This window comes from Cydia pomonella, chromosome 19, assembly GCF_033807575.1.
Source record: "Cydia pomonella isolate Wapato2018A chromosome 19, ilCydPomo1, whole genome shotgun sequence".
NCBI lineage: Eukaryota > Metazoa > Arthropoda > Insecta > Lepidoptera > Tortricidae > Cydia > Cydia pomonella.
In genome coordinates, this window is record NC_084721.1 from 18,199,294 (window position 1) to 18,226,444 (window position 27,151).

A 27,151-nucleotide genomic window follows, 5' to 3' on the forward strand; every position below is an offset into this window, starting at 1 on the left:
CGTATATGCAATAACATGCATATATGTACTCGAATAAAATATGTATTTCTCGTGAATTGCCTAAAAATGTCCTTCTTACAACATATATTTTGACGACCGGTTTGGCCTAGTGGGTAGTGACCCTGCCTACGAAGCTGATGGTCCCGGGTTCAAATCCTGGTAAGGGCATTGTTCGTGTGATGAGCATGGATATTTGTTCCTGAGTCATGGGTGTTTTCTATGTATTTAAGTATTTATAAATATTTATATATTATATATATCGTTGTCTAAGTACCCTCAACACAAGCCTTATTGAGCTTACTGTGGGACTAAGGGTCGGTTGCACCAAACCGTCTGTCACCGTTAAAGCGTTCGCTAAATTTTATTGTATGGGAAGTTTCATAGATCTCTGTTACGTGACGTTGATCAGTCTGTTAACTGTGTTTGGTGCAACTGGCACTTAGTCAATTTGTGTAATAATGTCCTATAATATTTATTTATTTATTATTTATTATTATTTTATATTCGAAAATTTTACTGATCCTACTATAATTTCATGTTGAACCATCATCACATGGAGATACAGTAGATAAATTAAGTAAAGACTAACCTACAAGCTGAATCTTTTGCTTTATTGCAGTGAAGCCAATCACAGTGACGATAATAACGAAAGAAAAGCAAGTATCGGCAGACAAAAGGTACGAGATCGAGTGCAAGACGACAGGCTCGAGGCCTGAGGCCTCCGTGTCGTGGTGGAAGAACAACAGGCAGCTGAAGCGGATGGCAAAAAACGTAAGTGTCCTATACACTGACGATATTAACGCTCGAGAACATTGTATCGGCAGATAGAGGTATGAGATCGAGTACAAAGACTCGAAGTAAGATAAGAAAGAATCAAGTAAATGATTAATATAAGTAAAATTAGGCGTTACTTTGCGGAAATCCATATTAATTATAACAAAAATATTACTTTGCTAATCCGCGAAATAATATCGTTTCTTTCCATCCAATTAATATGTACACCCCTAATGATTACAACGGATGACAGACCGTCGACACCTCCAGCATCCAATGATGCCTCATAGAAAGGCGAAGCATGAATTGAGCCGAGTTTTTTACATTTGGTGGTGGTTTATTACATTTATTTGCGTATTTATTTTCGCAGTAGGAGGGTGAGCACATTAATTGCATGTAAAAATACCCAAGTAAATGAAACGGGTCAGCACGGATTGACTAGCTCGCTATTATTTCGCGGATTAGTCAAGTAATATTTTGTGTTAATCTGCAAATGGTAAAAAGTCCCTAATCAGAAATTAATTTAACCGTTTGAAAAAATAAAAAATTAAAATTTAATAGCACACTTATGAAATCAACAAACGAAGCTTTTAGTACACTGTGTAGAAAACAATAGATAAATAAACAAAAGATGGATGCGTCAGTTCAAATTTCGGTCGGCGTTTAATGTGCAAATAAACGAGAGGCTACTGCGATGAAATTAAAAACTATTTTATTTATATTTTTTGTTTTAATGTTTATTGCATTTTCGTTTCGACTAGTCTTGATTTAGTAATTACCTACTAACGAAATCGGCAACTTTTTGCTATGTCCGGAGAATGTTTCGGGCTTTGTTATCCCAGTGTAATTTTATTTTTTATTTTACTTTTTGTAGCGCGCATGTCTAATTGTCTACCCCCAACTGCAGTTGCTATTTTTATTTGGTTCACTCACATTCACAGACTTACAACTTTAACAAGAATAAACTTCGCGCTGAAATTCTGTGAAGCCGGAAGTTTTGCTTGTGTTCGAACTAAACTCGAGTTACTACCTTAATCTATGCACTTTTCGACTGAATAAAGTCTCAAATCAGGCCACCAAGTGAGCTGTTTCCTGCTGTCTCGTGCTCTTTTGTGTTTTAATTAATTGATTCTTTTTAAAGGATCGCCGCTCAAAAGGCAAAAACGCTTCCTTTGTCCGTTTGTCATTGGCTTGGTCTTTACTATACTTGTGTTTTATCTCTTAGAGCTTCCGTATTTAGCTTTAATGTGCTGGTATCTTAAGTTTAGTTTGTTCGGCTCTGATGTTTGTGTATTTTTTAATGATTTTAGAGTATTTCTTGAAATGATTCGATGTTCAAAGTGTTTTTGTAAACCCAGTTTAGGACAAAACACGGGCACCAGGTGAAAAGTCAAAAAGCACATCGAATTTTATTTACTTAAATGTGACTAGATAACATTTGTTCAGTGCATCATTTATTTTTCTGTATGTTTTTAAAATATGCATTCTAATCATTTGGATTATACACAATTCGGAATTTGGATATTAATTATACTGATTTTGGTTCCTAATGTAAACAAATATCCACAAGTTTTGATACGGTCGAGTTCACGAACATCTTTTCAAGACAACTTTCCAAAAAATACATATTTTTTCACGACCTTATGTCAGTGTCTTAGAGGCGTGTAAATATATTTCTTTTAATTTGGGTTGTAAATATATTTGTGAACCCGACTGTACTGCTTAGAATTACGTCGGGCCTTATTTAAGGCGATATACTATAATTCAGTTCAATCTAGGTAGGAGAATGGGGATTTGGAGAAGCGGTCACGTGACTATGTCCCCTTTCTTCGTAACTTTCGTTAGCAAAAAGGTTAACTTTTTAGCAGTTTTTTTTTTTTTAATTTATTGAATAAACAAACAAGTTACAGTCTAGAATTTAATACAAGACCCATCGTAGGCAAAATCTTGAGGAGGTTTGTGTGCCGATGGTGAGTTCAGAGAAAAAAGAACAATACATATATTAATGTCTTATATCTAATTAAAAAAAAACATTGTAGGATTCTTAGTATAAGTAGCTTGTGTCGTTAGTTTTTATAAGTGCATTTTAATAACTTTTTTATATGTTTACCATTTAAGTAATTAATCACTGTTTAGTAAAATAAATATTGTTTGTTACAGTTCTCAGAAAACAACGAAACACTAAGCGTCCTCAGTCTCGTACCGGCAGTAGAAGACGATGGCAAGTACCTTATGTGCCGGGCGGAAAACAAGCACATTCCCGACTCGGCCATCGAAGACAAATGGAGGCTTAATGTGCACTGTAAGTTCTTGCACTAAACGCGTGTTTGTCTCGTTGCCCTGGATTCCTTGGTAGATTCATTAATGAATTTACTGACCCGTTCTTTCTGAGCGCCGACGCAACGCGCCATGTAGTTGGTGACGTTTTCATGTAAAAAATGACGCTTTGGACCACCCGTACCACCCGTGCATACAAACAGGGGTGGTACCTTTTTTCTGCAGCTGACTGTACCTATTGTAAGTTGGGGGGGGGGGGGGGTTGGGGGGTTGGGGGTTGTAGTGTTCAAAAGAAAGTAGCTCAATTTGAGCAGCAGCGTCTGGAAGACCTAGATGCTAAGCGTCATATCCGCAAGACGCGACCTAAGCCCTCCTACACATACACCCGCAACTCGACTGGACAACTCCATTGCGCATCGTGTGACCGCATCTTCAAAACAAAGTTTGGTTTTGCGAGCCACATAAGGGCATTTCATAATCCGGACAAGAATTGTTGATGGAGTCGCCATTGCCGGATACGGCAAGGAAGGAGTATGTATGTAAGTTGGGGCAAAGTTTTATATGTAGATAACGTGTTATTTAAAGATCTTTCCCGTGGAAAATTGAACAAGAAAATTAAGTTTTAGAGTATATTTATTGCATGATTTCCACAAGAAAGACGCATAAATGTAACTCATGCTATTTTGAGACCCTATATGAAAAATGTCAGAAATTTTAAATCACACTTTTATATGATTTCGGATTCTATTCCATCTTTCATTAGTTGTTTATCGAATAAGAACTAACAGAAAATGCATTGTTCATGTTATTTTTTAAATAGAATAGATGTTAGATTGCCCAGATGGGAACCAAGCCTAACTATTCATCGACTAATACGGTATTATGTTGGCTACAATGCATGGAACAGAGTCATTGTCTAACCGAGACCCTAGGCTTAGCAAAACTAAAGAGCATAATATATTAATTGAAGCTAATGTCTTTTAATAGGTTCTATGGCAAAAAGGGTGAACTCGGGCAATCACTTGACTAGGTAATTTAAATCGTGGTACTGTATGAATTAATGTGTCATCATTGAGAGCTTAGACTATATGAATTTTGTGCGTTTTTATAAGTTTGATAGTTTTTATTCTAACATTGTTCAGAGTGCTACTTTCAACTTTAAATCTTCTCGGGTCAGAGATGTAGAGTTAGAGCCAGTGTAACTTTATTTGACGTTTATAAGCGCATTGTAATATGCCTACTTGAATAATAAACTATCTTTATCTTTGAATTATAAACGAGCGATACTATTGTGCGACAGATCACTATTGCGATAAAACGGCATCATGAACTTTTTTTCGAATGATCGGAATGATACTAGTAATCTCTTGATCAAAAAATCGATTTCGCGATGAACACTTAAAGATCGATATCGCGATAAACTGTTTAGTTGCATGCTGTATCAATTTGATTCTTAAGGAAATATATCTAAAATATGCATAATACTTTAAACTTCACTTATCAAGAATTGTCTGAGTTCACCCTTTAGCCAATCTGATAAGCTTCGTTCGCTTGAAGGATAGTCAAAGGCGCAACGCTACGTTTAACCCCATTATTGTTCACAGACGTTCCGATAGTGGATCTGAGGATGGGCTCCAGTCTTAACCCGGACGAGATAAAGGAGGGAGATGACGTGTACTTCGAGTGCTCCGTGCGGGCTAACCCTAAAGTGCATCGGCTAGTGTGGTTCCATGATGTGAGTATGCAAATGTCTTACACGTTAAAATTTCGATAATAGTAGATTATTAACCAAGCGATGAAATGGTGCCTTTCACCCGAGTCAAACACTACTTTTCATTTTGAATACAAGGAAAGTTAAATTAGGTACATGTGTATTTTAAAATACCACAAGAATAAACTTCGATAGTATTTCTTACTACTGAAGTACTTTCAATTAACAATTTAGGTAAAAATATCGTTATTTATGGAATGAGGAGTGGATTATCAGAATGAAAATTGTAGAACCGAATCCATTTAAAACCAAAATTTCATTGCTTATCGTAAAAAAACGTACTTAGACAGTACAGTGCTCTAGAGCAGAAACATATCATTTGCTGTACACTTTTGAACTTTTAAGAACAACAACGACATTATATAAATAAAAGATTCAGGCTTATTATAATATGACATTCAAGTCACAAGTTCAATTTTCATTGAAGTTACTTTGTTGATTTCTCACTGCACCCACCTTGACGCTTTTCTGTTTTTCCCTATGGTTGACTGGTAGTGGTAGAGAATGCCTATAGTGGCATTAAGTCCGCCTGTTGTACAATTATTCATGTCCAATAAAGTTTAAAATAAATAAATATCAATGGGTAACGTAGAGCCAAGAAATAAACTAATATAATCCATAAAAAAGTTTACGATTTAACTTGTGTAGATGTACCTATCCATACCGCGGTTAACTTTTAGAGAGCAACTGTGTAGGAACACTGCAACATTATGCTAATTTTACGGCTTAACTTAACGTGTTTTTGTCCACGCGCGACATGTTGAAGTTATAAACATTATGATTCTATTTAGATGATATCAAATAGTCATTCAAAATCTATCCATAATCAAAATCTAACATTATACTTGGACACTGGAATTGATCGCTTAAAACGTGAATTTATCAATTTTGACGCAGCCTGCACTAGCCTCACCAGCCGTCGAATAAAAAGATCCCAACTACAACAAATCTAACACATGAACATAAACTTAAATTTCAAGCGGATAAGTCTCATATTGCAGTGAACGTAAACGCTGGGAATTTTGGTCAAGCTGCCCAGGCTAGCTGTCCCAGAGTGGACAATTAATGAATAGAACAATGCGTAGGCCGTATTTAGGTAGTATTTGAATTCATTGAAGTTGGATTGAGCGTAATGAATGGTGAATGACATTCAAACCTGTACGTGAAGTCTATTCTTAGTAAACTATTCTGAAATGACGATTTACTACGTATTTATGTAAAGTGTTGTATTTATTGATGATTGATCGAGGCAAAATGCACCTGTGCCAGGATTAATAAAATATCGACTAATCTGGTGTCAATATTTATATTGTAATTGTTAATAAATTTAGATTAAACTTAAGCTCACTACATAAATTTTGTTCTACAGGGTGACCTTAGCCATTGGACAAACCTTGTTACTTCTCAGGAATGATCTGACGTTAATATTTTTTTTAATTAGAACAAAAGATAAAATAATAAAATTTTCGAACAAAAGTTATTTGCAATAATCGACAACAAAAAGAAACATAGCTCCTTAGTAAAAAATTGTAATTTGTTAATTTCTTCGAAACCGCTACACCGGTTGTTATGATACTTTGTACACTGGTTCTAAATACCCTAATGCATACGTACATTTCGGCTTTGTCCAAAGGCTAGGGACACACTGTTTACATGCCGGTATAACACATGAAGTACTTATAATAATTTGAGAGCGCATTTCATCAAGAAAATGTCTTCATTTAGGCAAATATATTTGCACTCTCATTTGCCCTCGGATTATTAACGTCAAGCTAAAATTGCCCCCGTCAGACCGGGGTTTGATCGTAATTGGTGCGTATTTTGTCAAAGAAAAGAGCAGATGAAGAAAATATTGTTATTTTTTGTGCACTTTCATTAAGCCTATATCCAGATATTGAATGTTGATCATTTAAAATAGAAGATCGAGATTATAATACAATACAAATTCTCTTTGTACAACTTCAAAAGTTACAAGGAAACACACATAATTTCATAATACAAAAGACAGAGATAAACAACGGGCGGCTGAATGACTAAAGAACGATCTCTTCCAGACAACAAATACAAATACTCTTTATTGCACACCTCAATAAAAAAACAATAAAAAAAAAAAACAGAAATAACAGGCTGTTTTATCGATAAAAAGCTCCTTCCAGACAACATTTGAGCAGCGGAAATTAATAAATTTACATATGTCAGTTCAGTAAGCGTGGTAGGGACAATCTTTAGGTAATGAAGAAATGAAACTCTTATTTTACGAATTATGATTGCAGATTGGAGGTTCTAGGTATTGTTTCGTCTTTTCCTCCATTTTATATGCCCACTTTGAAAAAAAATGTTAAAAATTCATAATCACCGACCGAATTAAATATCGTTGTTGGTTATTATCAATTCTGAGAAACATTTTCAGTAAGACTCGTTAGAAAGTTACTTAATTTTTTAGTTGTTTAAAATTCGACCATAATTATTATAATAACAATGATTATGGTATCAAAAAGATGTTACGCAAGGAAGCCTTTTAATTTAAGCCTTAAAATTGAGTTGTATTATTAATTAAAGCAATTTGCCAAAATGTATTTGCTCCTCTATTTTGTCAGTCTATAAATACTTATAAGGTTTCATCGCCTACTTGAATTCGTGTTAATTTGTGGGCTATTTTCAACTTTTCTTGTAATTTAATTTGGGAATTTCCTTTGAAATGGTAAAACTTACTGATTGTAAAATACTTATTGAAAATGCTTCATACCATACCTATTAAAATATACTTACAGTCGCGGCAAAAATTATATTACCATACAGCTATTTTTACGAAATTTCGTGAAGTTATACTTTGTATCATGTATGATATCCTCATCACGATCATAGATTAATACTTCCGTCCCACTACACGTGGCAACTTAGACAGCCACGTTAGAACAATGCGGATTGGGATTTTCGTATGTAATTTTCATCGAAATCGCAATAGCCATCTTTGAAAATCTATTAAAATTAACTTGCCAATATAACATCAGAAAAAATATGATAGATTATTTGCTGCTATAGCATTATACAATAGTATTTTATTTATCTATTATTATTTATTATGATGATGTTACTTACAAAAAAACTGGCCAAATGCGAGTCGGACTCGCGCACGAAGGGTCCCGTACCATTATCTATAAAAACGGCAAAAAAACCATGGTTGTTGTATGGGAGCTCCCTTAAATATTTATTTTATTTTGTTTTTTAGTATTTGTTATTATAGCGGCAATAGAAATATATGATCTTTGAAAATTTTAATTGTCTAATTATCACGGTTCATGAGATACAGCCTGGTGACAGACGGATAGACGGACGGACGGGCGGACAGCGGAGTCTTAGTAATAGGGTCCCGTTCTACCCTTTGGGTACGAAACCCTAAAAAAGACCCACATTATGAAACTACTTTACCCAACTTGCGCGTAAAGTATTCTCTATTTATTCCGAAGGAAAAATGACACTTTCCGGACGGCCTTTTGAGGGCCATAATAAATTCCTGCAAGCCTGCAAAGAATTGCCGCCCTATGAAACTCAAAGGGGAAGTTTTTGCCAAATTAATGTTGTTCTTTTGATACCGCTGATGGAAGCTGACTCAATTTGATTATGTGTTTTTTAAGATCTGCGTGTGTGAATTCTTAGTCATATCCGTTCTTTTTTTTTGCGTTCCGTGTTTGTTGTTGTTATATTTAAAACACTTTTACACTGTACCTACACACATTAATATATTTATTAATGCTCATTACATTTTTATCTTGTTTAAGCCCAATACAACAATATTTTATCATGTAATATAGGAAAATACAAGTATTCATCCACTGCCTTAGAATATCAGACCAGTACCCCTAGTGTAAATTTGATCGACATCATAACGTGACGAACGCGTTTGCGTTAAGTCTCATTTTGTATAGGATTTTGAGTTTCTAAATCCAATACAAAATGAGACTAAACGCAAACGCGTACGTCACGTTTCGAAATCGAATTTATTCACACTAGGGGTACTGTATATACTTCAATACTAATTTTTCATATTAAGACAGTTTATTCGAAATCTCCATAAGTTCTTGTATTATTGGCATATTCAGATTTTTCTGAATTTAACTATTTGATAAAAATCACATTTAAATCACCGGTTTGAAACTTCTTGGACATTGTTTCAACCTACTTTATCATCATGAGTCGGCTGCGTTTTAATATCAAAAATTCGCTACCTACCGCTGTTTGTTCTGGGATCGGCAAACTTTTGAGAAGAAGAGTTAACCCCAGTAGAAATGACTACTTTAATGAACATCGAACAGCCGCAAATATTGTTCTCCTTGAGCTCCAAGATATTACATTTTAACTTGATGAAGACCCGCATCTGCACCTTCCCTCGACGACCCCTGTACTAGTATGTAACCTGCATTTTATTTTTGTAGAACACCGAGATCCTCCACAACGAAGCTGACGGCATCATACTCAGCGCCCAGAGCTTGGTTCTCCAGAGGGTAACCAGGGCTGCGGCTGGCGATTACACCTGCATGGCCGCCAACAGCGAAGGGAAAGGCACTAGCAATCCCGTGTCCTTGCTGGTCAGATGTAAGTCAAGACTTATTTTACCAAGGATCTCATTAATAATCAATTCTACATTCTTAACGGCGACATTCTGCAAAAACCAAGGTCAGGTTAAATTTGTGTCCCTTCTGGAAAACTGTCGATGTTTGAAAAGAAACGCAATCGGGAAAATGGAAGTTTGGCAAATTATAGATCTACTAGTAATCGCCAGGCATTTGAATTAGGTGTATGTGAGTTAAGGGAATGTCAACTGTCTATAGAAAACTCACACTAAACGCAAATCAAAATCACGTTGCAATTTTTAGTGAGAGCACTGCGTAAGCTGACGGGTTAAGTCGACGAACGCCAGTTGGACGATCTCTGATCCCTGGATGAAAGACATATCCGAATAGATGTTGCATGTGAGAATGGTAGCCGAGCGGTAGTAATATCCAACCGGAGTTCAGTAAGTTCGAATGGATCTTATGTGCCTGGCTAATGGCATCTCGAAACTTTATTGTGGAAAGTGATATTCACATTAAAATAATTCTATCCCTCATAATTAATAATTCATAATCATTTATTTGCACATAAAAAGGGTTTACATAAAAGGTGTTACAAAAGTCATTTTTGCAGTTTTGGAACCTTTCTTTATTCCATGATAGTTCAAAATTAAATTTGATAATGTCTTTTTAAAAGGACATCGGGACTTAGTAGGCTATTCTGTGCCACATGTGCCACGTCGCTTTGTAAAGCATGATCGATAGACAGGGGCATTTGTCTTTTCGAGGTACGTGCTTGAGGTTTGCACAGTCTTCTTACACTTACATATTTGGGCGATTGGTGAACCGGCAGGATTTTGGTTGGCTGCTATATCAGGTGCTAAATGCTTAACCCAACAACGTTTACAGATATTGTTCTAACCTGACTTGAGCTCTGGAGCAGAGTACTGAGCAGTATAGTGATCGATCAGTGTGGGGGAAGGTACCCTGGGGATAATCCAGTACCCTTTCGCACCACACTTGAATTACTCCACTAGAATATTCCTACAGAGTTTGCGTCAGCGAGATCAGTTGAGCGACTCAACCTGATTAAGATGTGGTGACGGAATCGAATCGTTTAGAGTGCATTCACATGTTCTATTCAGATATGTCTGTGGATGTTCGGACGCTAGACGGATTTCGGTCGGACGCCTAGATTGGTCGCTAAATGCCTAAACCCTGACAACGTTTAGAGTACATTTATGAGTCGTTCGTGTCAGCTTAGGTTTCCAACGTGTTCTATTGAATGGTTCTAGTTTGATTGGCTTCGTTAGTATATCTTTTGTTGTTAGACGTGAAGTTTTGTAAGGTTTCCGAGTAGCGCTTGTTTTGAGAGAATGTTTGCAATAATGCATCAAAGGCTTCATAATTTACCTTATATGATATTTTAGAATAATGATAGGCTAAAGATTGTAGTAATAATGATTACGCCGTGTGCCTGCTACACTGCCACATCTCAAAAAACCGTTTTTTCGAGAAATCGCGTCTCAAAGTTGTGAGAGTATAGTTCGGGGTGTTTAATAGGTTCTTACTCCTTTAGTTTTAGGTCTATGAATTTAAAATTTAGCTTTTATTACTCGGAATGATATAACCCTCCTTATGACCACGCCACTTTTTAAAAGAAAATGTCTATTTTTAAGACACAAGGCCCGAAAGACAGGTATTTAGAGTTGTGGCCGTATTGCGGAAACGTTTTTTAAAGATTTTGGGATGCGGCCAAATTTAAACACAAAATTATTGGATAAAGGTGACCATGCAAATATAAATAAAAACACCAAAATAGTTAAAATCCCTTTATTTTATCAACTTTGATAGGAACAAGATCACTGTACGCGATAATATGTGTAACTAGCTTATAATCAGCAACATTATACCATGGCATTACCAAATAATATTAATAGTTTAAAAGGTTCTTTATAAAATTTGAACAAATAAAACTTTGTAACTTCTTTTTTAAAACATTCAAAATAATAAAAAGTATTTAGAATACCTACTATATTATAAAATAAGAAATCAAAACACAATACTGTTCCTTGCTAATTTGTGAAATCAACATCTTTAAGAACATTGCAGGCAATTTATTTATTATAATGTATTCAGTAAGTTAATTCTTACAAGTAGATAACTTCTTATTTTTTTGGTTACTTTAGTAGAATCAACGTATGTAATAATCAGTCTTCTTTAAGTAGACTTAAAAAATACAAAGGTAGTAAATTGCTGTATATTTTCCTTTAAAAGGCCAATACACAATACACATGAATAACACGTAACTACTGGACACTAAACTCAATCATAGGTAATCAGTTCAAGAAATAACGAATATCACAATGTATCACAACTTAGCACTAATAAAAAAAGCGTTGTTATACAAAATATTTTTTCTTCGTTACTTTAGTAGAATCAACGTATGTAATAATCAGTCTGTAATAGTTCATTAATGCATTGTGTATATTGCGAGTGACTTTCGGAAAAATTAAAATCGCTTATAGTTGGTGGTGAATCTTGTAGGGCTCGAGCAGCGTCCAATAATAGTCTTCCACGTCCTTTGAACATGTCTTTCATTAGGTCATAATCAAGACAGGAAAAACTTCTGTTTTCTGGTGAATCCTTCGCTTTTGACAAAGGTGTCACACGAGAGAGACTGTCCGAGGTGGCATTACGTGTGTTAGCAGATCTACTCGTAGTCCTGGAAATTTTAGATCTAAAACAAGCAAGCATATAAAACATATCTAGTTTCTATCATTCTTCATAAAAGCATTTTAATTGAAATAAATTGAATAGCTAGGACACACACCGAAAAAAACATTAAACACAGTCATTACCACGAAAATGCCTTTACCATTATCAAATAAGTAAATAGTAAATGTAAACATATCAAAGTAACGACTTTCCAAGTGATTTAATTTTTGGCGCCAAAGTCCCCAAAATAAAAGCAGTTATTATAATATTTAACAAAATTCCAATATTATGACACCATCCCGAACACAGTTAGTAATTTACCTTACAGTTACACAATAAAATCCGTTGCATATTATTGACAGTAAAGCGTGCTATAGAATTAGACACACATAATATTATACACAATAAAATGTTAGTTAAATACATACACACTCTTCGAAAACATGCTCAATGCTTATCTTTCTTCAGACGGGTATAATTATAAAAATATGAATTAGGCTCACGACCCTCACTGATGAGCCATATTGAACCGCACTTGTAAGAAAACAAAGTTGAGATTTGCTTAATCATTTTGTTGCGTTGTGGTAGTTTCGGTAGCGACTGTAGCGAGCTGGTAATTTTGTAATAATAAGTGTAATACTTACTGCTTTGACACAACCAATTGCCGTTTGTTTCTTTTGTATTTATAGGGATTCATCGTAATTATCACTAAACTAATTATTATTTTCTAGGACGCAACTCAAAAGCTTCATTTATAACGTGTGCTATATAGCCACAACTCAAAAGGGCCGTCAGGTTCACGTGCGAACGCCGCGGGAGCAGGCAAGTGGCTGTATTGCAGGGAATCGTCTGACAATTTACGGTCAAATCCATAAGGCCACTTGTGAGAAAAAGGCTCTTAAAGACCTGTTCTGCTATGGCTCTCGAAATAAGGTCGTAAATTGAACAATTTTGAATACGAATCTGCAATAATCCAGAAAATTAATTTTTTTGAATTGTGGCCGTATAGCAGGCACACGGCGATTAGAGTAAATGTCAAGAGTGGTGTAAGCTACTCGCTAGCTAAGCTACTGATGCATACATAATTATTAATTTTATTTAGAGTGTTTTAATAGATTGATAAATAATAGATGAATAGTTTAAATAACAGTAGAAAAACACGCTTTCGTGTTCAAAGTGCATTATGTGACCTTTCTCTAAAGTGCAAACACGACCATGATACGATATTCGATCATGGAATGCCAGTGCCAATCTTCCGGCTTCATCATCAGACCTTGAAACCTAATCCTGGTCAAAGTTCATTACAAGACCTTTCTAACAAATCCAAACACAGCTATGATACGATGTTCCATCATGAAGTTCCAATTCATATCTTCCGGCTCCATCATCAGATCAGTTCGACAGTACCATATTATTGTATTGTCATCAGAACTACATACAGCTGCAGATTTTCATGACGCTACGATCCTTGGAAGATAGTTAAATTAGTTACCTTAGTTTCCTTTACATAGTTACATACAGGTCGACCTAATAAAAGCGTTTTAAAAATATTTTTCCTGTCTTTAAAATCGACTACAAGTAGGCATAGGTTAAAGTGAAATGTGGATTGTTCAAAAATACACTGTAAGTAGTTTTTTAATTTTCCACAAATCGACAACCATTATGCCTATTTTGCGTGAAAACGTGGTAGCTCTACTCTAGCCACCCCAGCTCCTCCACGAAACCTAGCAGTGTCTTCAGGTTGCTAACTGCCTCCTTTATTGTGCACAGATTCCATAGGTATACTCTAAGTAGCTAAACAACGTTATGTTTATTGGTCAATTACGCGCCATATCTTATGTCTTCTTATTTTTCTTTCTGGCTTTAAGATACCCCCTCTTAAGAAACGATCATGTTATTATAATATATAAATATAATTCCCTTTGTCCATGGGGCCTTGGCGCCCTGAGTCTCTCCAAAGACCTGTCACAGAAACTCAGAGAAGCCACAGGAGACCGAAGAGCTGGCAGCTTCCTCGCTTAGCGTATTAGTTTAACAATCCAGCGAGAAAATGCTGCCAGCGTTTTCGGTACTATGTCGCAGGATCCTTTTTTAGATTTATTATAGTTTTATTTTAGATATTTTTAGTCTTATTCAATTTTTAGTTTCGTTTTTAATTATAGTTTATAATTTAATGTTGTATATCATATTGATTACTTTTCCATTATCAATAAATCAATCCTATCATGTTAAAATAAGACAATATTTTATGTACCTATTCTTGTAATATCCTTCATATTCAGTTTAAATCAGTTTAATCGCATTCTAAACCGTTTTTAAGACGCTCGCCAAAATATAACATGCTTACTTACCCGCATTTTACCCATAATAGCGTATTAAAACTAGCATTTTCTTTGAAAATGCTTTAAATTTCCGAGCGCTTTTGTGGAATGCAGCGTAAAGGCCCGGGGCGAATTTAATTTACCAGGTAACGCAATAAGGGACACACTTGTTATTATTAATTTTCTCATTAAAACGCTTCATGGTTATGTAGGGGAACTTAGGCCTTGGTATTCGTTTGATGCTGTGCGCTGCGTCAAAGCGCAGCGTATCGCGTATCGTAATATACCTACCACCGCTACCGCGTTACTCTCTAAATAAAGAAATAATGCAGTCTTTCAGTGACGCTATACGCTGCGTACAGCGTAAACCAAAGTCCAAGTCGAAGAGTATCAGAATTAATTGAGTTTGTAAATACTACTGTACCCCTAGTGTAAGTTTTATCGACATCATAACGTGACGAACGCGTTTGCGTTAAGTGTCATTTTGTATAGGATTTTGAGTTTCCAAAACGTCCCGCTTGGCGCGCTCTTTCTAAATCACATACAAAATGAGACTAAACGCAAACGCGGACGTCACGTTTCGAAATCGAATTTATTTACACTAGGGGTACTGCTATTTAAATATTTTTTAAATGATAAGGAGTATTTTTATTCGACAGTATTTGTTTTTTTTACTAAGACCAAAACAGATTCGTTCATATCGTAACACTTAAGAGAAAATCGAAAGATTCAGTAATATTATTATCAGACGTCTCGACCTAATACAAAATCGCTCTATGCAACAACATTTCCATCTACACCACTTAGATGGTTGGCAGTCATCATCTGTGCGTTTCTCCAGAAACTTCCTGCTTCGTACAGCAAAACTGTGGAATAAACTATCGCTTGCGGTATTTCCAGAAAAGAGCGTACTCCCATCTCAAAGGCCGGCTCCGCACTTATTAACTCCTCTAGTGTTGCGGGTGTCCATGGGCGGTGGTAATCGCTTACCATCAGGCGATTCGTCAACTCGTTTGCCTTCTATATAAAAATAAATATTCAGGACATCTTTTGTTAATTTTTTTCTCTTTAAATATAAGCTTCTCATTAAAATGCCTCTAGCTATTATCTTAGCAAACTTGGCGCTATCAATCTAGATTTAATCTTCAAACTTTGATAGTTTTCTTGCTATTTTCATCATTATAGAGTTTCAGTCTTATTCTTCATTATTCTGGTGCCATGAACCAGGATAAGTATAACTTTCTCAAAGTAATATCGCAAAAGTTAATTGAAACTGAAATTGGTGACTTTTGCTTGAAGTTATTTTCGATAAACTAAAGCTTTCAGGATTTTTATAATGCTCTTAGAATCTGTGTATGATTTAAGGAGTAATTTAGCTATTTTCTTTTTATTGGGTCAAAAGAATTTGTACGTTCTAATGATAATAATTTTTAAAACTAGTAATAATTGTTTTTAAAGGTAGTAAGTTGTATTTTTCCCTAAAAACTCAAAAGTAAGGTGTGATGAGTAGGTTAGAATCTGAGCTCTTGTACAGTTGTGTCTTTATAGGGTAATAATATATACTAATCTATGTGTATAGGTAGGTAATTTCATAAACATATGCAAAACGATTATATCGCGTGCCTCCGCTGGGAGTCTACCTTCGATCAAGATGCTGTAAAGAATTTAAATCGACGGGATACATCATACTTATATGGACATCGACTTTATAAGAAGTGTTACTTGGTTTCGTTTGTCCTCGCACTTTTCAAACGTCATACCAAATTGCACCCCAGTATGGTGATAAGCAGCGGTATTTCTTCTTGAATCTTGTTTTATTATATCTACATAGACCACGTATGGTATGAGTGTAAATCATCTTAGAGTACCGTACCAGCTGAGTCGCCTATTTATTTATATCCTAAAATTAAATTACACCATTTGTCAACAGACGCTCCAGTATGTGCCCAACAACGCGATGGAGAACTCTTCGGAGCTTTGAAGCACGAAACCGTGTCCTTACACTGTTCCGTCGACGCCAACCCGGCTGTCACGTCGTTTCATTGGACGTTCAACAATTCGGGAGAGCAGACTGATCTAGCGCCTAAGTATGTCATCATTTACTTTCCCTTTTCCATCACTTCGGAACAGGAATCTATTTTACCTTCGGAATGTATTTTACCTTATCTTCCTTTCGTTTGTCATCTCATCATTTATCTGCTTCCTTTTCATATCATCTTTCACACCTTTCCTTGGTTTTCCTTTCGTCTTACATCCCTTCACATAAATTCCATCTAGAAACCTAATTCTTAGATTGTTTGAAAGGAGACAGTGGGAGGACTCTCATGTGATTTTAGTGCGAACTACTGAGGTGCAACAAACTCGATCAAACTTTATCTGCGCGAGCTTTTCCTTACTTCTTAAGTCGATCCCTGGTTGCTGACGTTCGTGGCTTCTCAACCAATACTTGTCCGGAAAATCGAGATCTGCTAACTTATTAATGAATTCTAGAGACGTGTTAAATCGTACGTAACGTGCTCGATCATATCAGACCGGATGGAAAGGCCTAATCTGTCATGGGTAATATCTAACCTGCTTGTTAAAAGCTGTCTGACAAGGTCTATCTTGGGACGACCTGAGCATTTGACTTAAACCTTAATGATTGTCAATTTAGCATTTTATACTAAAGCCCAGTTCCTTCTTCAGGTTATTCAACAGCAACGGCCACAAGTCAACGTTGAACTATACTCCCACCACCGACATGGAGTACGGCACGCTGATGTGTTACGGGAAGAACTCAGTGGGCCAGCAGAAGGTGCCGTGCTCGTTCCAGCTGGTGGCGGCTGGTGAGTCGGTGGAGCTGATCTTCATTTATTTATATTTAATCATTTTACGATTAAAACAAATACACGATCCAAGCCTCATCGCATCCTTAAAGTTCTAAAAATTCTGTACAAAAAAAAACAATACAAAAAGATGACGTGATAGGGTACCCATATAATAAGAGTGTCCTGCAAATAAAAAGTTTCGTTTCAAATTAATTAATTTGAACCCAAAAACCGAACCGAACCGAATCTGGTTACAGGCTGAATTTTAAATCATTATGTTGTAAGTTTTAAATAGCAAACACTCTGAAAATGACTGTGGACATAACCGTAGGGTTTGCTCGTCTTCTCATAAGTTATTGCCATTCGTCGCCTTTTCCATGTTTTTTTGGCTTTGGTTGAAAACAGCTTTAATGAACGGTCAAGATGATGGATATATAGATAGGGTTATTTCAGTCTAAAGCATAGGAATCTACTGGTTGTCTCTGATAATTATAGATAAGGTTCAAACACATTTTAGACAAAGGTCACTTCTGTGGACAATACAAGAAAAGTTATCGACTCTGGTCCATAATTATGTGAATATCTTGTTTATCCCATTTTAGTCTCAAGTACTTACTGAAAAAATGTACCCCACATGTAAAGGTGCAGCGCAAAAATTAGCTTTAGATTTCCTTAAGGTTGTCTACAGGAAAGACGCAAACGAGTTAATCATAATATAAAATGTGTATGGCCCCTTAACTATGATTATGCTGAGAGTGCAAGTGCTACCACCTACATTTGTGTTATTTTCCCAGGCCGTCCATTCCACCTGCAAAACTGCACGGTGGCGAACCAGAGCATCGACTCCTTATATGTGGAGTGCGTCGAGAACTTCGATGGTGGTCTTCCCCAGACCTTTCTCATGGAGTTGCTGGAGCTGCCATCTTTGATTGTGAGTGTTAGTGTTTGAGTTAGATGGGACATGTTGCCAAGCAGAACGATTGGAGCGCCTGGCGTCCGTTGGCACGCTGGGTGGACGACATTCGAAAGATTGCGGGTCACTTCTGGATAAGATTAGCTCAGGGCCGGTACAAGTGACATAGGTACTAGAAGAGACGCGTATTCTGATAAGTTTTATCTGACTTAAGAAATTTTATTCTCAAAAATATTCTCAAATGTTATATCCAAGAATTGTTATTATTTAAACTTTATTTTCCCCGAGTCAAGTGGGATTGTATTTGACGTTGCTCCAACAGGATAGAAATGTAGAAATATTTGTGAGAAATTGAAGATCCTTATTATCAAGATCATACCAAATTGAATAAATGTTAGCCATTTGCAAACATAGCACAAAGTAACTTTGTCTTTTGTATAGCTTTAGCTTTTTTTTTAGTTTAGCTTTGTCTAGGTTTTTATTTTCCCAAGGCATAAGATGTTTGAAATTGTTGTTATTTATGCTGTTTGTACTAGGAATTTTTCTAAATTATTTTAAACATAAATGTTTCTAAAAAGTACCAGTACAGAATATATTCACGTAAATATTTTCTTTGTTAGATTTTTCTACGGTTTTTGCAACTGTTTGTTTTTTAAATAAAACCGCACACATTGCAAAAACTAAAAAATACATAGAACTTGTTTCGAACTGAATTCGAAATTCGCGGAACTCTGTCCAAATGCTTGACAAACAAACAATGCAACAAAAACGTCCCACAATCATTTGATAGCGTTCGGCAAAAAATTTCGCAATGGCACTTGTGTATTCAGAATATGTACGAGTCGAGTTATTGCAATAACCAGGTAAATATGACCTCAAATTTCTTAACCAATAGTGTGTATTTATCGTAATAATACAGGTTCTTTTGTGCCGTTGACTCACGCATGCTGGTTCTATATGAATGGTCCTGTATTCAACCCCAAAGGCATCGCGTTGATTTGATCGCACCGATACAACATGAGCAGGCGGTTTATCGGTACAGTATCACATTGGTATCGGTAATCCTGTTTATGCAAAACTACTTTTCCGTTCGTTTCGCTCAAATATGTACAACTGTTGTTATTTAAATGGCTGTGTTTGGTGTCAAATTATATCGGTAGTGATATATAAGTCACTAAAATTATTATCATTTACATCAAAACATACATAAACATACATAGCAGTATTATTAACAGAAGAATTAACTGTGAATGGAATTACCGTTTTGGTTGATACAAGTTTTTTTTTTGTATAAAACTTACACTCATTCATAATTATCAATATTATCATATTAGATTCCGTTGTTATAGAAAGCATAACTATTAAACTTGTATTACAAAAACTGTTTAGAATTTCAATGCGATGTTTCCGATGCCAGTGTTCCTGAGAGTATTAATTTGTGTATAATAACAAATTTATATCTTAGACGAGCATACAATATAAAATTTTTGTCTGTTATATTTTAATATAGCTAATATAACACACCCGCTGTACGTAGTGGAGATTAAATTAGTTTCGTAGAGTTATGTATCAAACTTTGCTTTTACTAGGTCTTTAAAATTTCATCACAGCTTCGATATAAGTTTGAGCTAGACGTGATAAAATAGGGGAATAAAATCGTCTATTATTAATAGTGTATTGAAAAGAAATAAGCAGACAAGGATTGACATTATCATTTTTTTAAAAGGTATTTAAACTCCTTGTCATCGTTGTTTAGCGGCACGTTTGTTATAATTCAATTTATTTATACATTTATGTATTTTGTTGTGTGCAATAAAATATTAGTTTAAATTAGCCAGTGGGAGATACTATTGAACCCAACAATATTATATGACATTTTTTCTTTTGTAACAATGTATTATTTTTAACAGGTCCGCTACAATGTGTCTACAAACCGAACACCCCCTTTCTTCGAGATCAAAGGGCTGCCGCCCGGCGTCAGCTATCGCATCGACTTATACGCGGTCAACGCAAAGGGTCGAAGCGACGTGTCAACAATTGAAACTGTCACCCTGAAAGGACAAGCCAAGTATACTGGTAAGTATGCTGATCCCAAGACCTGCTGTCTCTGTCCCTACCTGTCCCTGAGGTACACGGGGTATACCCTAACCTTTAGGATAATATATCAAAATTCATAAGTGTGAATGATTATTAATAATTTGCAAGATTTTATTTTATGTACAGAATCGTATCTTTAAGGAGTCTCAGATCGTCTCCTGAGCCTCTTTACCTACATAATAATTACGTTCGTGGTCACAGACAGTCTGCCTGTACAGTCAGCATCAATAGTAGCGGATGAAACAACGCGCCAAAAGTATCTGATATTCCGGATAACTTATCGAAATATAGATAAATCTCTAAAATTCACGATCAAAAGTATATTTTTTACTACTTATCTTAATTGTTCTACATATAGAACCATCACTTTATGTTAAACTTTTACAGAATGGTAGATACTTTTGACACCTTGTTTCATCCGTTACTTTTGATGCTGACTGTACCACCATTACGAACGTAACGTCACGTTCGAAACGTTAGGCCATATAATAAACGTAAGTTTACGCGATTAAATCCCGTATTCGTTTTTAAATTATGAATATTATTATTATTATTTATTTATTATTAACATAAAATGATACATCTCAAACAGATACGGAGTCCCACAAAACAGTTTACACGGTTGGACTGTGGGATCGTGCAGTCTCTACTCTCTTATATTTATATTTATATTACAATGAAATTCGTTTCTATATCTATATGCTTAATAATTATTTTATGCAGTTTACAAGGTAACTACGCAGCTTTTTACCAAACTTAACTTTGTTGGCTTCCTGCCTGATGTCAGAGGGCAGGCTGTTAAATATATAGGGTAGGCGTTTATGGAGACACCTATCGTCGTAATAATTAGAGACCCTCGGTACTACAAACTTGCCCGCAGACACCGACCTGGTTCCACAAACATCGAATGAAAATCGTGTTGGTTTAAATCAATATTTTGTGTACGTTTAAGTGTCGCATGCTTTAGAAAAAACTGAAAAAATCATTATCCTGTATACTTAACAGTTATTTTCTGCCATTAACTTAAAATTATTGGTCATGCAAATACATTTTAATTCAGAAAATACGTGTATATCTGAAAAATTGCACGTAACATATTTCTCCGAACCGATCCGAATTCCCTATATTCATTTACACGGTATGTTAAAACCCGAAGTCACTAATGAAGTCAACTGCGGTCGTGCCGTATTTCCTGATTGCAGTCGAATAAACTACCGCGGCCGAGCGAACCGCCAATTTGAGAAACATTTGCACTAAAATACTCTGCCAGTATATAAAAAGGCTTATTTAACTAGAATTTTAACGGTTCTTATGACGTTTGAGAACTGAGTGATTACGTTTGTGATTGTGTGATTATTTAAAGTTGACTTTAAATTCGAGGCTCGAGTGCTTTGACATGGTGCTTAACTTATACCTGTTGTATTCGAAATGCACTTTAATCTTTTTATAATAAAGTACAGTTTACTAAATCCCCTGAAAGGGAGATTGCACGTTTTATAAGTAAGGACACCTATAGAATGTAATTGAGTATGATTAGAGTAATGGTGTTTGGATCGAGTGGGTCTAAATCGGAAGCGATCATGCTAGGCTTGTGTACTAACATAAGTTTTACATTAAAATGAGGAAAAAATAATCATAAAAGGGTGGAATAATAAAATGAGTAGTTAAGTTTTTCTCTTTATGTAAAGTGTGTTATTGTTATTTTAGCAGAGTAAATGTAAACAAAGGTGTAACCTGTGAAAAAAAAATATTGCAGTATTCGAGATATTTAAACTTTTCACGGTTTATATATTTACAAGGAATTAACTTTTGTTCTTTTACAATAAAAGGGTCTAGCAGGCTAAGCGAACAAGAAGTGCCCCCAACGACGGATTTTGTCGATATTTCTGGTAGTGTACTGTTAGGTCCTAAGGACCCTCCACGCTTAACATCAGACCTCGATTCTCTTTTGTTTGCGAGTTATTCAGGATAACGTAAAATAATTAGGGTATCATTGAAAGTGTCATATTTAAGCAGTAGGTTGCAGACGCAGAGCCAGCATCGCCAATTGTTGTGCATGTACTCGCAGAAGTTGATGCTACTGCTTTATGTTTATACACTAAAAGCCGACACTTACCACACAATAGATCATTTATGCAAATTAACATATTAGTGCATTTGCTATATAAATCAGCCTCTTGCTCTGTTTCTATGCATTTTTGTTTCCTACGGATATTTTTTAATGTTTTTTAGGGTTCCGTAGCCAAATGGCAAAAAACGGAACCCTTATAGATTCGTCATGTCCGTCTGTCTGTCCGATTCTGTCACAGCCACTTTTTTCCGAAACTATAAAAGCTATACTGTTCAAACTTGGTAAGTAGATGTATTCTATGAACCGCATTATGATGTTTACACAAAAATAGAAAAAAAACAATAAGTTTTGGGGGTTCCCCATACTTAGAACTGAAACTTTTCATCAAACCCATACGTGTGGGGTATCTATGGATAGGTCTTTAAAAATGATATTGAGGTTTCTAATATCATTTTTTTCTAAACTGAATAGTTTGCGCGAGAGACACTTCCAAAGTGGTAAAAAGTGTCCCCCCCCCGTAACTTCTAAAATAACAGAATGAAAAATTGAAAAAAAATATATGATATACATTGCCATGCAAACTTCCACCGAAAATTGGTTCGAACGAGATCTAGTAAGTAGTTTTTTTTTTAATACGTCATAAAAATTAAAAAAAAAAAATTTTTCATCAAACCCATACGTGTGGGGTATCTAGGGATAGGTCTTCAAAAATGATATTTAGGTTTTTAATATCATTTTTTTCTAAACTGAATAGTTTGCGCGAGAGACACTTCCAAAGTGAAAAAATGTGTGCCCCCCCCCCCCTGTAACTTCTAAAATAATAGAATGAAAAATCTAAAAAAAATATATGATATACATTACCATGCAAACTTCCAACGAAAATTGGTTTGAACCAGATCTAGTAAGTAGTTTTTTTTAATACGTCATAAATGGTACGGAACCCTTCATGGGCGAGTCCGACTCGCACTTGGCCGCTTTTTTACAAGACTTGCACTTAATGTTTTCCATTTTCCACTACAAAATGCAAAAAACAAATGCAGATAATATTATGTGTCAGATGTTATCAAAGCTGACACGTCATCGTTGATGTACTTCTATCTGTACATATAATGCCAGTGACTACTTATTGGAGAATCGTTTTTTTTGACATGAAGCACGAACATTTGTGCAAATATTTTTATATGTGTATGTAGTGGGAATTAGTGGCTACTCATGCATATTTTTTTTGGAGGTGTACCTCCGCGAAAAGTAAAAAAAAATTGGAAGGAAAAAAATATTTTTATTTTTTGCAATGAAGTTTAAGGACAGGATGCTGGTAAAAAATATGCATTTTGTAGTTTTTTTTATTGTTATCAAATATAATTTTGTTTGGTTCACGTAACTTGAATCGTTTATAAAATATGACACTTTCAATGATACCCTAATTATTTTACGTTATCCTGAATAACTCGCAAACAAAAGAGAATCGAGGTCTGATGTTAAGCATGGAGGGTCCTTAGGACCTAACAGTACACTACCAGAAATATCGACAAAATCCGTCGTTGGGGGCACTTCTTGTTCGCTTAGCCTGCTAGACCCTTTATTTCCTTATAGAAAACATAATTTTGCCACAAATACTTTGGTATGCTAAAATGTTCATAATGATTCACTTTCTTATTTACTCGAATTCTTAAGACGCTGTGTAAATTTTTGTGTCAGGTATCTTGATTCTATGATCTCAGCAATTAGGTACAAAACTCATGCAAATTCTTAGGTAAAATAGTTATTCGTTAGTTGTGATTTCTCGATCAATTCTTGCTTTTTTATTTTAAATGATGAAACCGTTTTGCCGCATACCTCCATATAGAATAAGCTAGCGCAATAGCACTACGCGCGAAGTATCTGGATGAGCGCGGGTTTCGGGAAGCGAGCAAGCGCCGCATTTTTAAATTTCACCTTACACAAACTTATGAACAGTAACGTATACACAAACTTATGAACATTTACATATTTTAGGCTGGGACCGGTAATCACGGTTCTTCTAAATAATTCAATTTCTGCGGGTCCTTACACATTTTGAGGTCCCCTGATATGATACACGGACAGTGCCGTAGTTTGTTTTTTCTTCTTCTTCTTTGTCAGGGGCTATGTAAGGCTCTACAGCCTAAATATCACTGCAACCATTCCTGTACCCCTAGTGTAACTAAATTCGATTTCCAAACGTGACGTACGCGTTTGCGTTTAGTCTCATTTTGTATTGGATTTCGAAAGAGCGCGCCAAGCGGGACGTTTTGGAAACTCAAAATCCTATACAAAATGAGACTTAACGCAAACGCGTTCGTCACGTTATGATGTCGATCAAAGTTACACTAGGGGTACTGATTTATTGTGATCGCCACCTACTACAACTCTCGATCCAAACCTGCAACTTCAAACAGCTTCAAACAGTTTAGGTACATTAATTAATTCCGTGAGAAATAAAAACATCTGTTACGTTTGGTACAGAACAAAATTTTACCAAAAATAACTAACAATGTCTCTTGTTTTCTTGTTTAATTAATTCTCCCTGTGAAAACATTTGTGTATCAAACGTTATGTCATAGTAAATTCACATACTTTTAATTATCTTTTTCTACTAATTTCCCGTTTTAGTACAAGAAATGTTAACTACATCAAAGGCAATAAACGTCAGAGCTACGTTTATTTTCCGACATTTACCGGAAGACGACTGCATTAAAAACTGCATACAATAAACTTTACCTGCCAATCGATCTTCCGCCGTATTGTTAGTATTTACAGTATAGTTTCATTTGTTGATTTAGATTGTGAAGTATTCAGTCTCTATTTTATAACTTGCCGTAAATTAATTAAAACAGAACTGCATTAAACAGACCGGTGATGCTGTTTTGGTACACAATTGTATTTTTGTCAATTTGGTTTCTGGAGTATAATTTTGTAGAGAGATGCATTTTACCAGTCAAATGAAAGATAAAAAATAAATGACAGTTATTGTGAAATTTAATTTAAGATATTCGTGTTTTAGATCCTTATTAGATTGAGGGATTTTTCGATCTCTTTGGTACAAAGTAGCTACAGCAGAATATTAATGTCTTTATTTTATTTTTGTGATGTTCTTCTTCTTTTTCTTCTTCTTGTTATTAGGGGCTATGTAAGGCTCTTCAGCCTATGTATCACTGCGACCATTTCTGATCTATTGTGATCGCCACCAACTACAGCTCTCGATCCAAGCCTGCAACTTCAAACAGCTGCAGGATCTTTTTGATCTCGAGAGACCTTAACTCCTCCGGGCGTAATATGTGTCTGCCCAGGGTTGAGTCACGAGTGCGCATTAGGCAAGGGCATGCGAGAATGTGCAAGGGCGTCTCCTCTGCCTCCATACAGAGTCTGCAACACCCCATGTCACGTTTTCCCATAGTGTGCATATGCATATTTAGGCCGCAGTGCCGATTAAGCACCCTTACCAAGTTGCGCAGTTGGTTCCTAGACAGCGCTAAGGCATTAAGTAAAGGACGTGACTTTGTGATGTTATATTTATGTTAATTACTCACTCAGTGATGCCATATCACTGAAATAACGTAATATTGTGATAAATACGCTATTTCAATGAATAATTAATTGTGTTTGCGGTTTAAATTCCATAATACCTCTGCTAAAACCCTCGTTATTAAGCTTCGTCTGTAAGCTAATCTTCTTAGTTATATAATCATGCTTTGAAGTGTCTGTTAATTTTATGTTTGGTATTAAAGTTGTCAACCTAGTTTTTTTTTAATTCGTTATTTCAGTTATTTGGAAATCGTTGTTTAGATTGGTGTGTTTTGCTTTGAATTCTTAGATTTCTCCTTTGATAGTGATTTGGAAAATTAAGCACGTGTAATTAAGCTTTAAGAAAGACAGTTGTACTAAAATACGTCTGTTTGAAATTTCTTTCTTAAATAATACACGCAAGATAATATTGAACTTGGGTCTGTTTCCGGGAAATTTATTTGTTTTAATGATTTATACGTTTTCAAGAAATATAATTATTTATATCAAAAGTAAAACACACTAAATAAACTATTAACTTATTTAGATTATCAGCTAAAATACTGAAATTACCTACAGCGCAGAAAAAAGAACCGCGGCTATTTTTATACTATGTCGGTAGCAAACAAGCACACGGCCCGCCCGATGGCATGCAGTCTCCGCAGCCTATGTACGCCTGCAACTCCAGAGGACTCGACTGATATAATAAGTCGGTAGTTCTGCTTACGGTAGAAAATATCAGCTTTGAGAATATAGTTTCTTGTCTTATTTGTTGTTTTCTTGTATAATTTATTCTTCTTTTTAGGGAGTAACATATAAAATTGATAATTAGTCCTCAATTTATAACCTATGCATAAATAAAAGATTTACATGAAATACCCTTACGAATAATTACATAGAGGAACTACTCAAACCTGTTCCTTGTAGCTTCCGTTGCATAAGTGCTCATAATGCTCGCGGCATTACCACGTTGAATGGCTATGGACAGCCTCTGCACTAGAAAGGACTTGAAGCGGGGGTCTTCTCCTTTTTGCCTAAATCAACAACCTATGTCACGCGTCACGCAGAGCCGAGCAACCCGCCGTTTTTCACGGCAAAAAGGACGACAATACCCCCAGGAAAGCTATAAAAACTTTATTTATTTTTGGTGCAGGTGAAAGCAACACGCTTGGTGTCTCACCAGTCTTAGCTTCTATAGCGGCTATGTCTGCGTTGCTGGCTACAGCGGTGTGTGGAGTGCTGGCGGTCCTGTATAGGAAACATGCTAATAGACACCGAGGGTTACCGGCGAAACATGCGCCGTTGAGGTAAGTGAAGAAGAATATTAAAT

General features: G+C 35.7%; 1 protein-coding gene across 2 annotated transcripts in view; it reads left to right on the forward strand.

Moving 5' to 3' along the window:
- Nucleotides 1-27,151, forward strand: part of LOC133528126 (hemicentin-1) — a 569,794-nt gene that overhangs the window by 508,499 nt on the left and 34,144 nt on the right. For both annotated transcript variants that reach the window (XM_061865357.1, XM_061865358.1), the window contains 9 exons: nucleotides 620-771; nucleotides 2,935-3,076; nucleotides 4,656-4,786; nucleotides 9,256-9,415; nucleotides 16,342-16,498; nucleotides 17,097-17,236; nucleotides 18,013-18,149; nucleotides 20,042-20,207; nucleotides 26,975-27,128. In XM_061865357.1, the coding sequence (XP_061721341.1) occupies nucleotides 620-771; nucleotides 2,935-3,076; nucleotides 4,656-4,786; nucleotides 9,256-9,415; nucleotides 16,342-16,498; nucleotides 17,097-17,236; nucleotides 18,013-18,149; nucleotides 20,042-20,207; nucleotides 26,975-27,128 (1,339 nt within the window). The remainder of the gene's footprint in view (nucleotides 1-619; nucleotides 772-2,934; nucleotides 3,077-4,655; nucleotides 4,787-9,255; nucleotides 9,416-16,341; nucleotides 16,499-17,096; nucleotides 17,237-18,012; nucleotides 18,150-20,041; nucleotides 20,208-26,974; nucleotides 27,129-27,151) is intronic.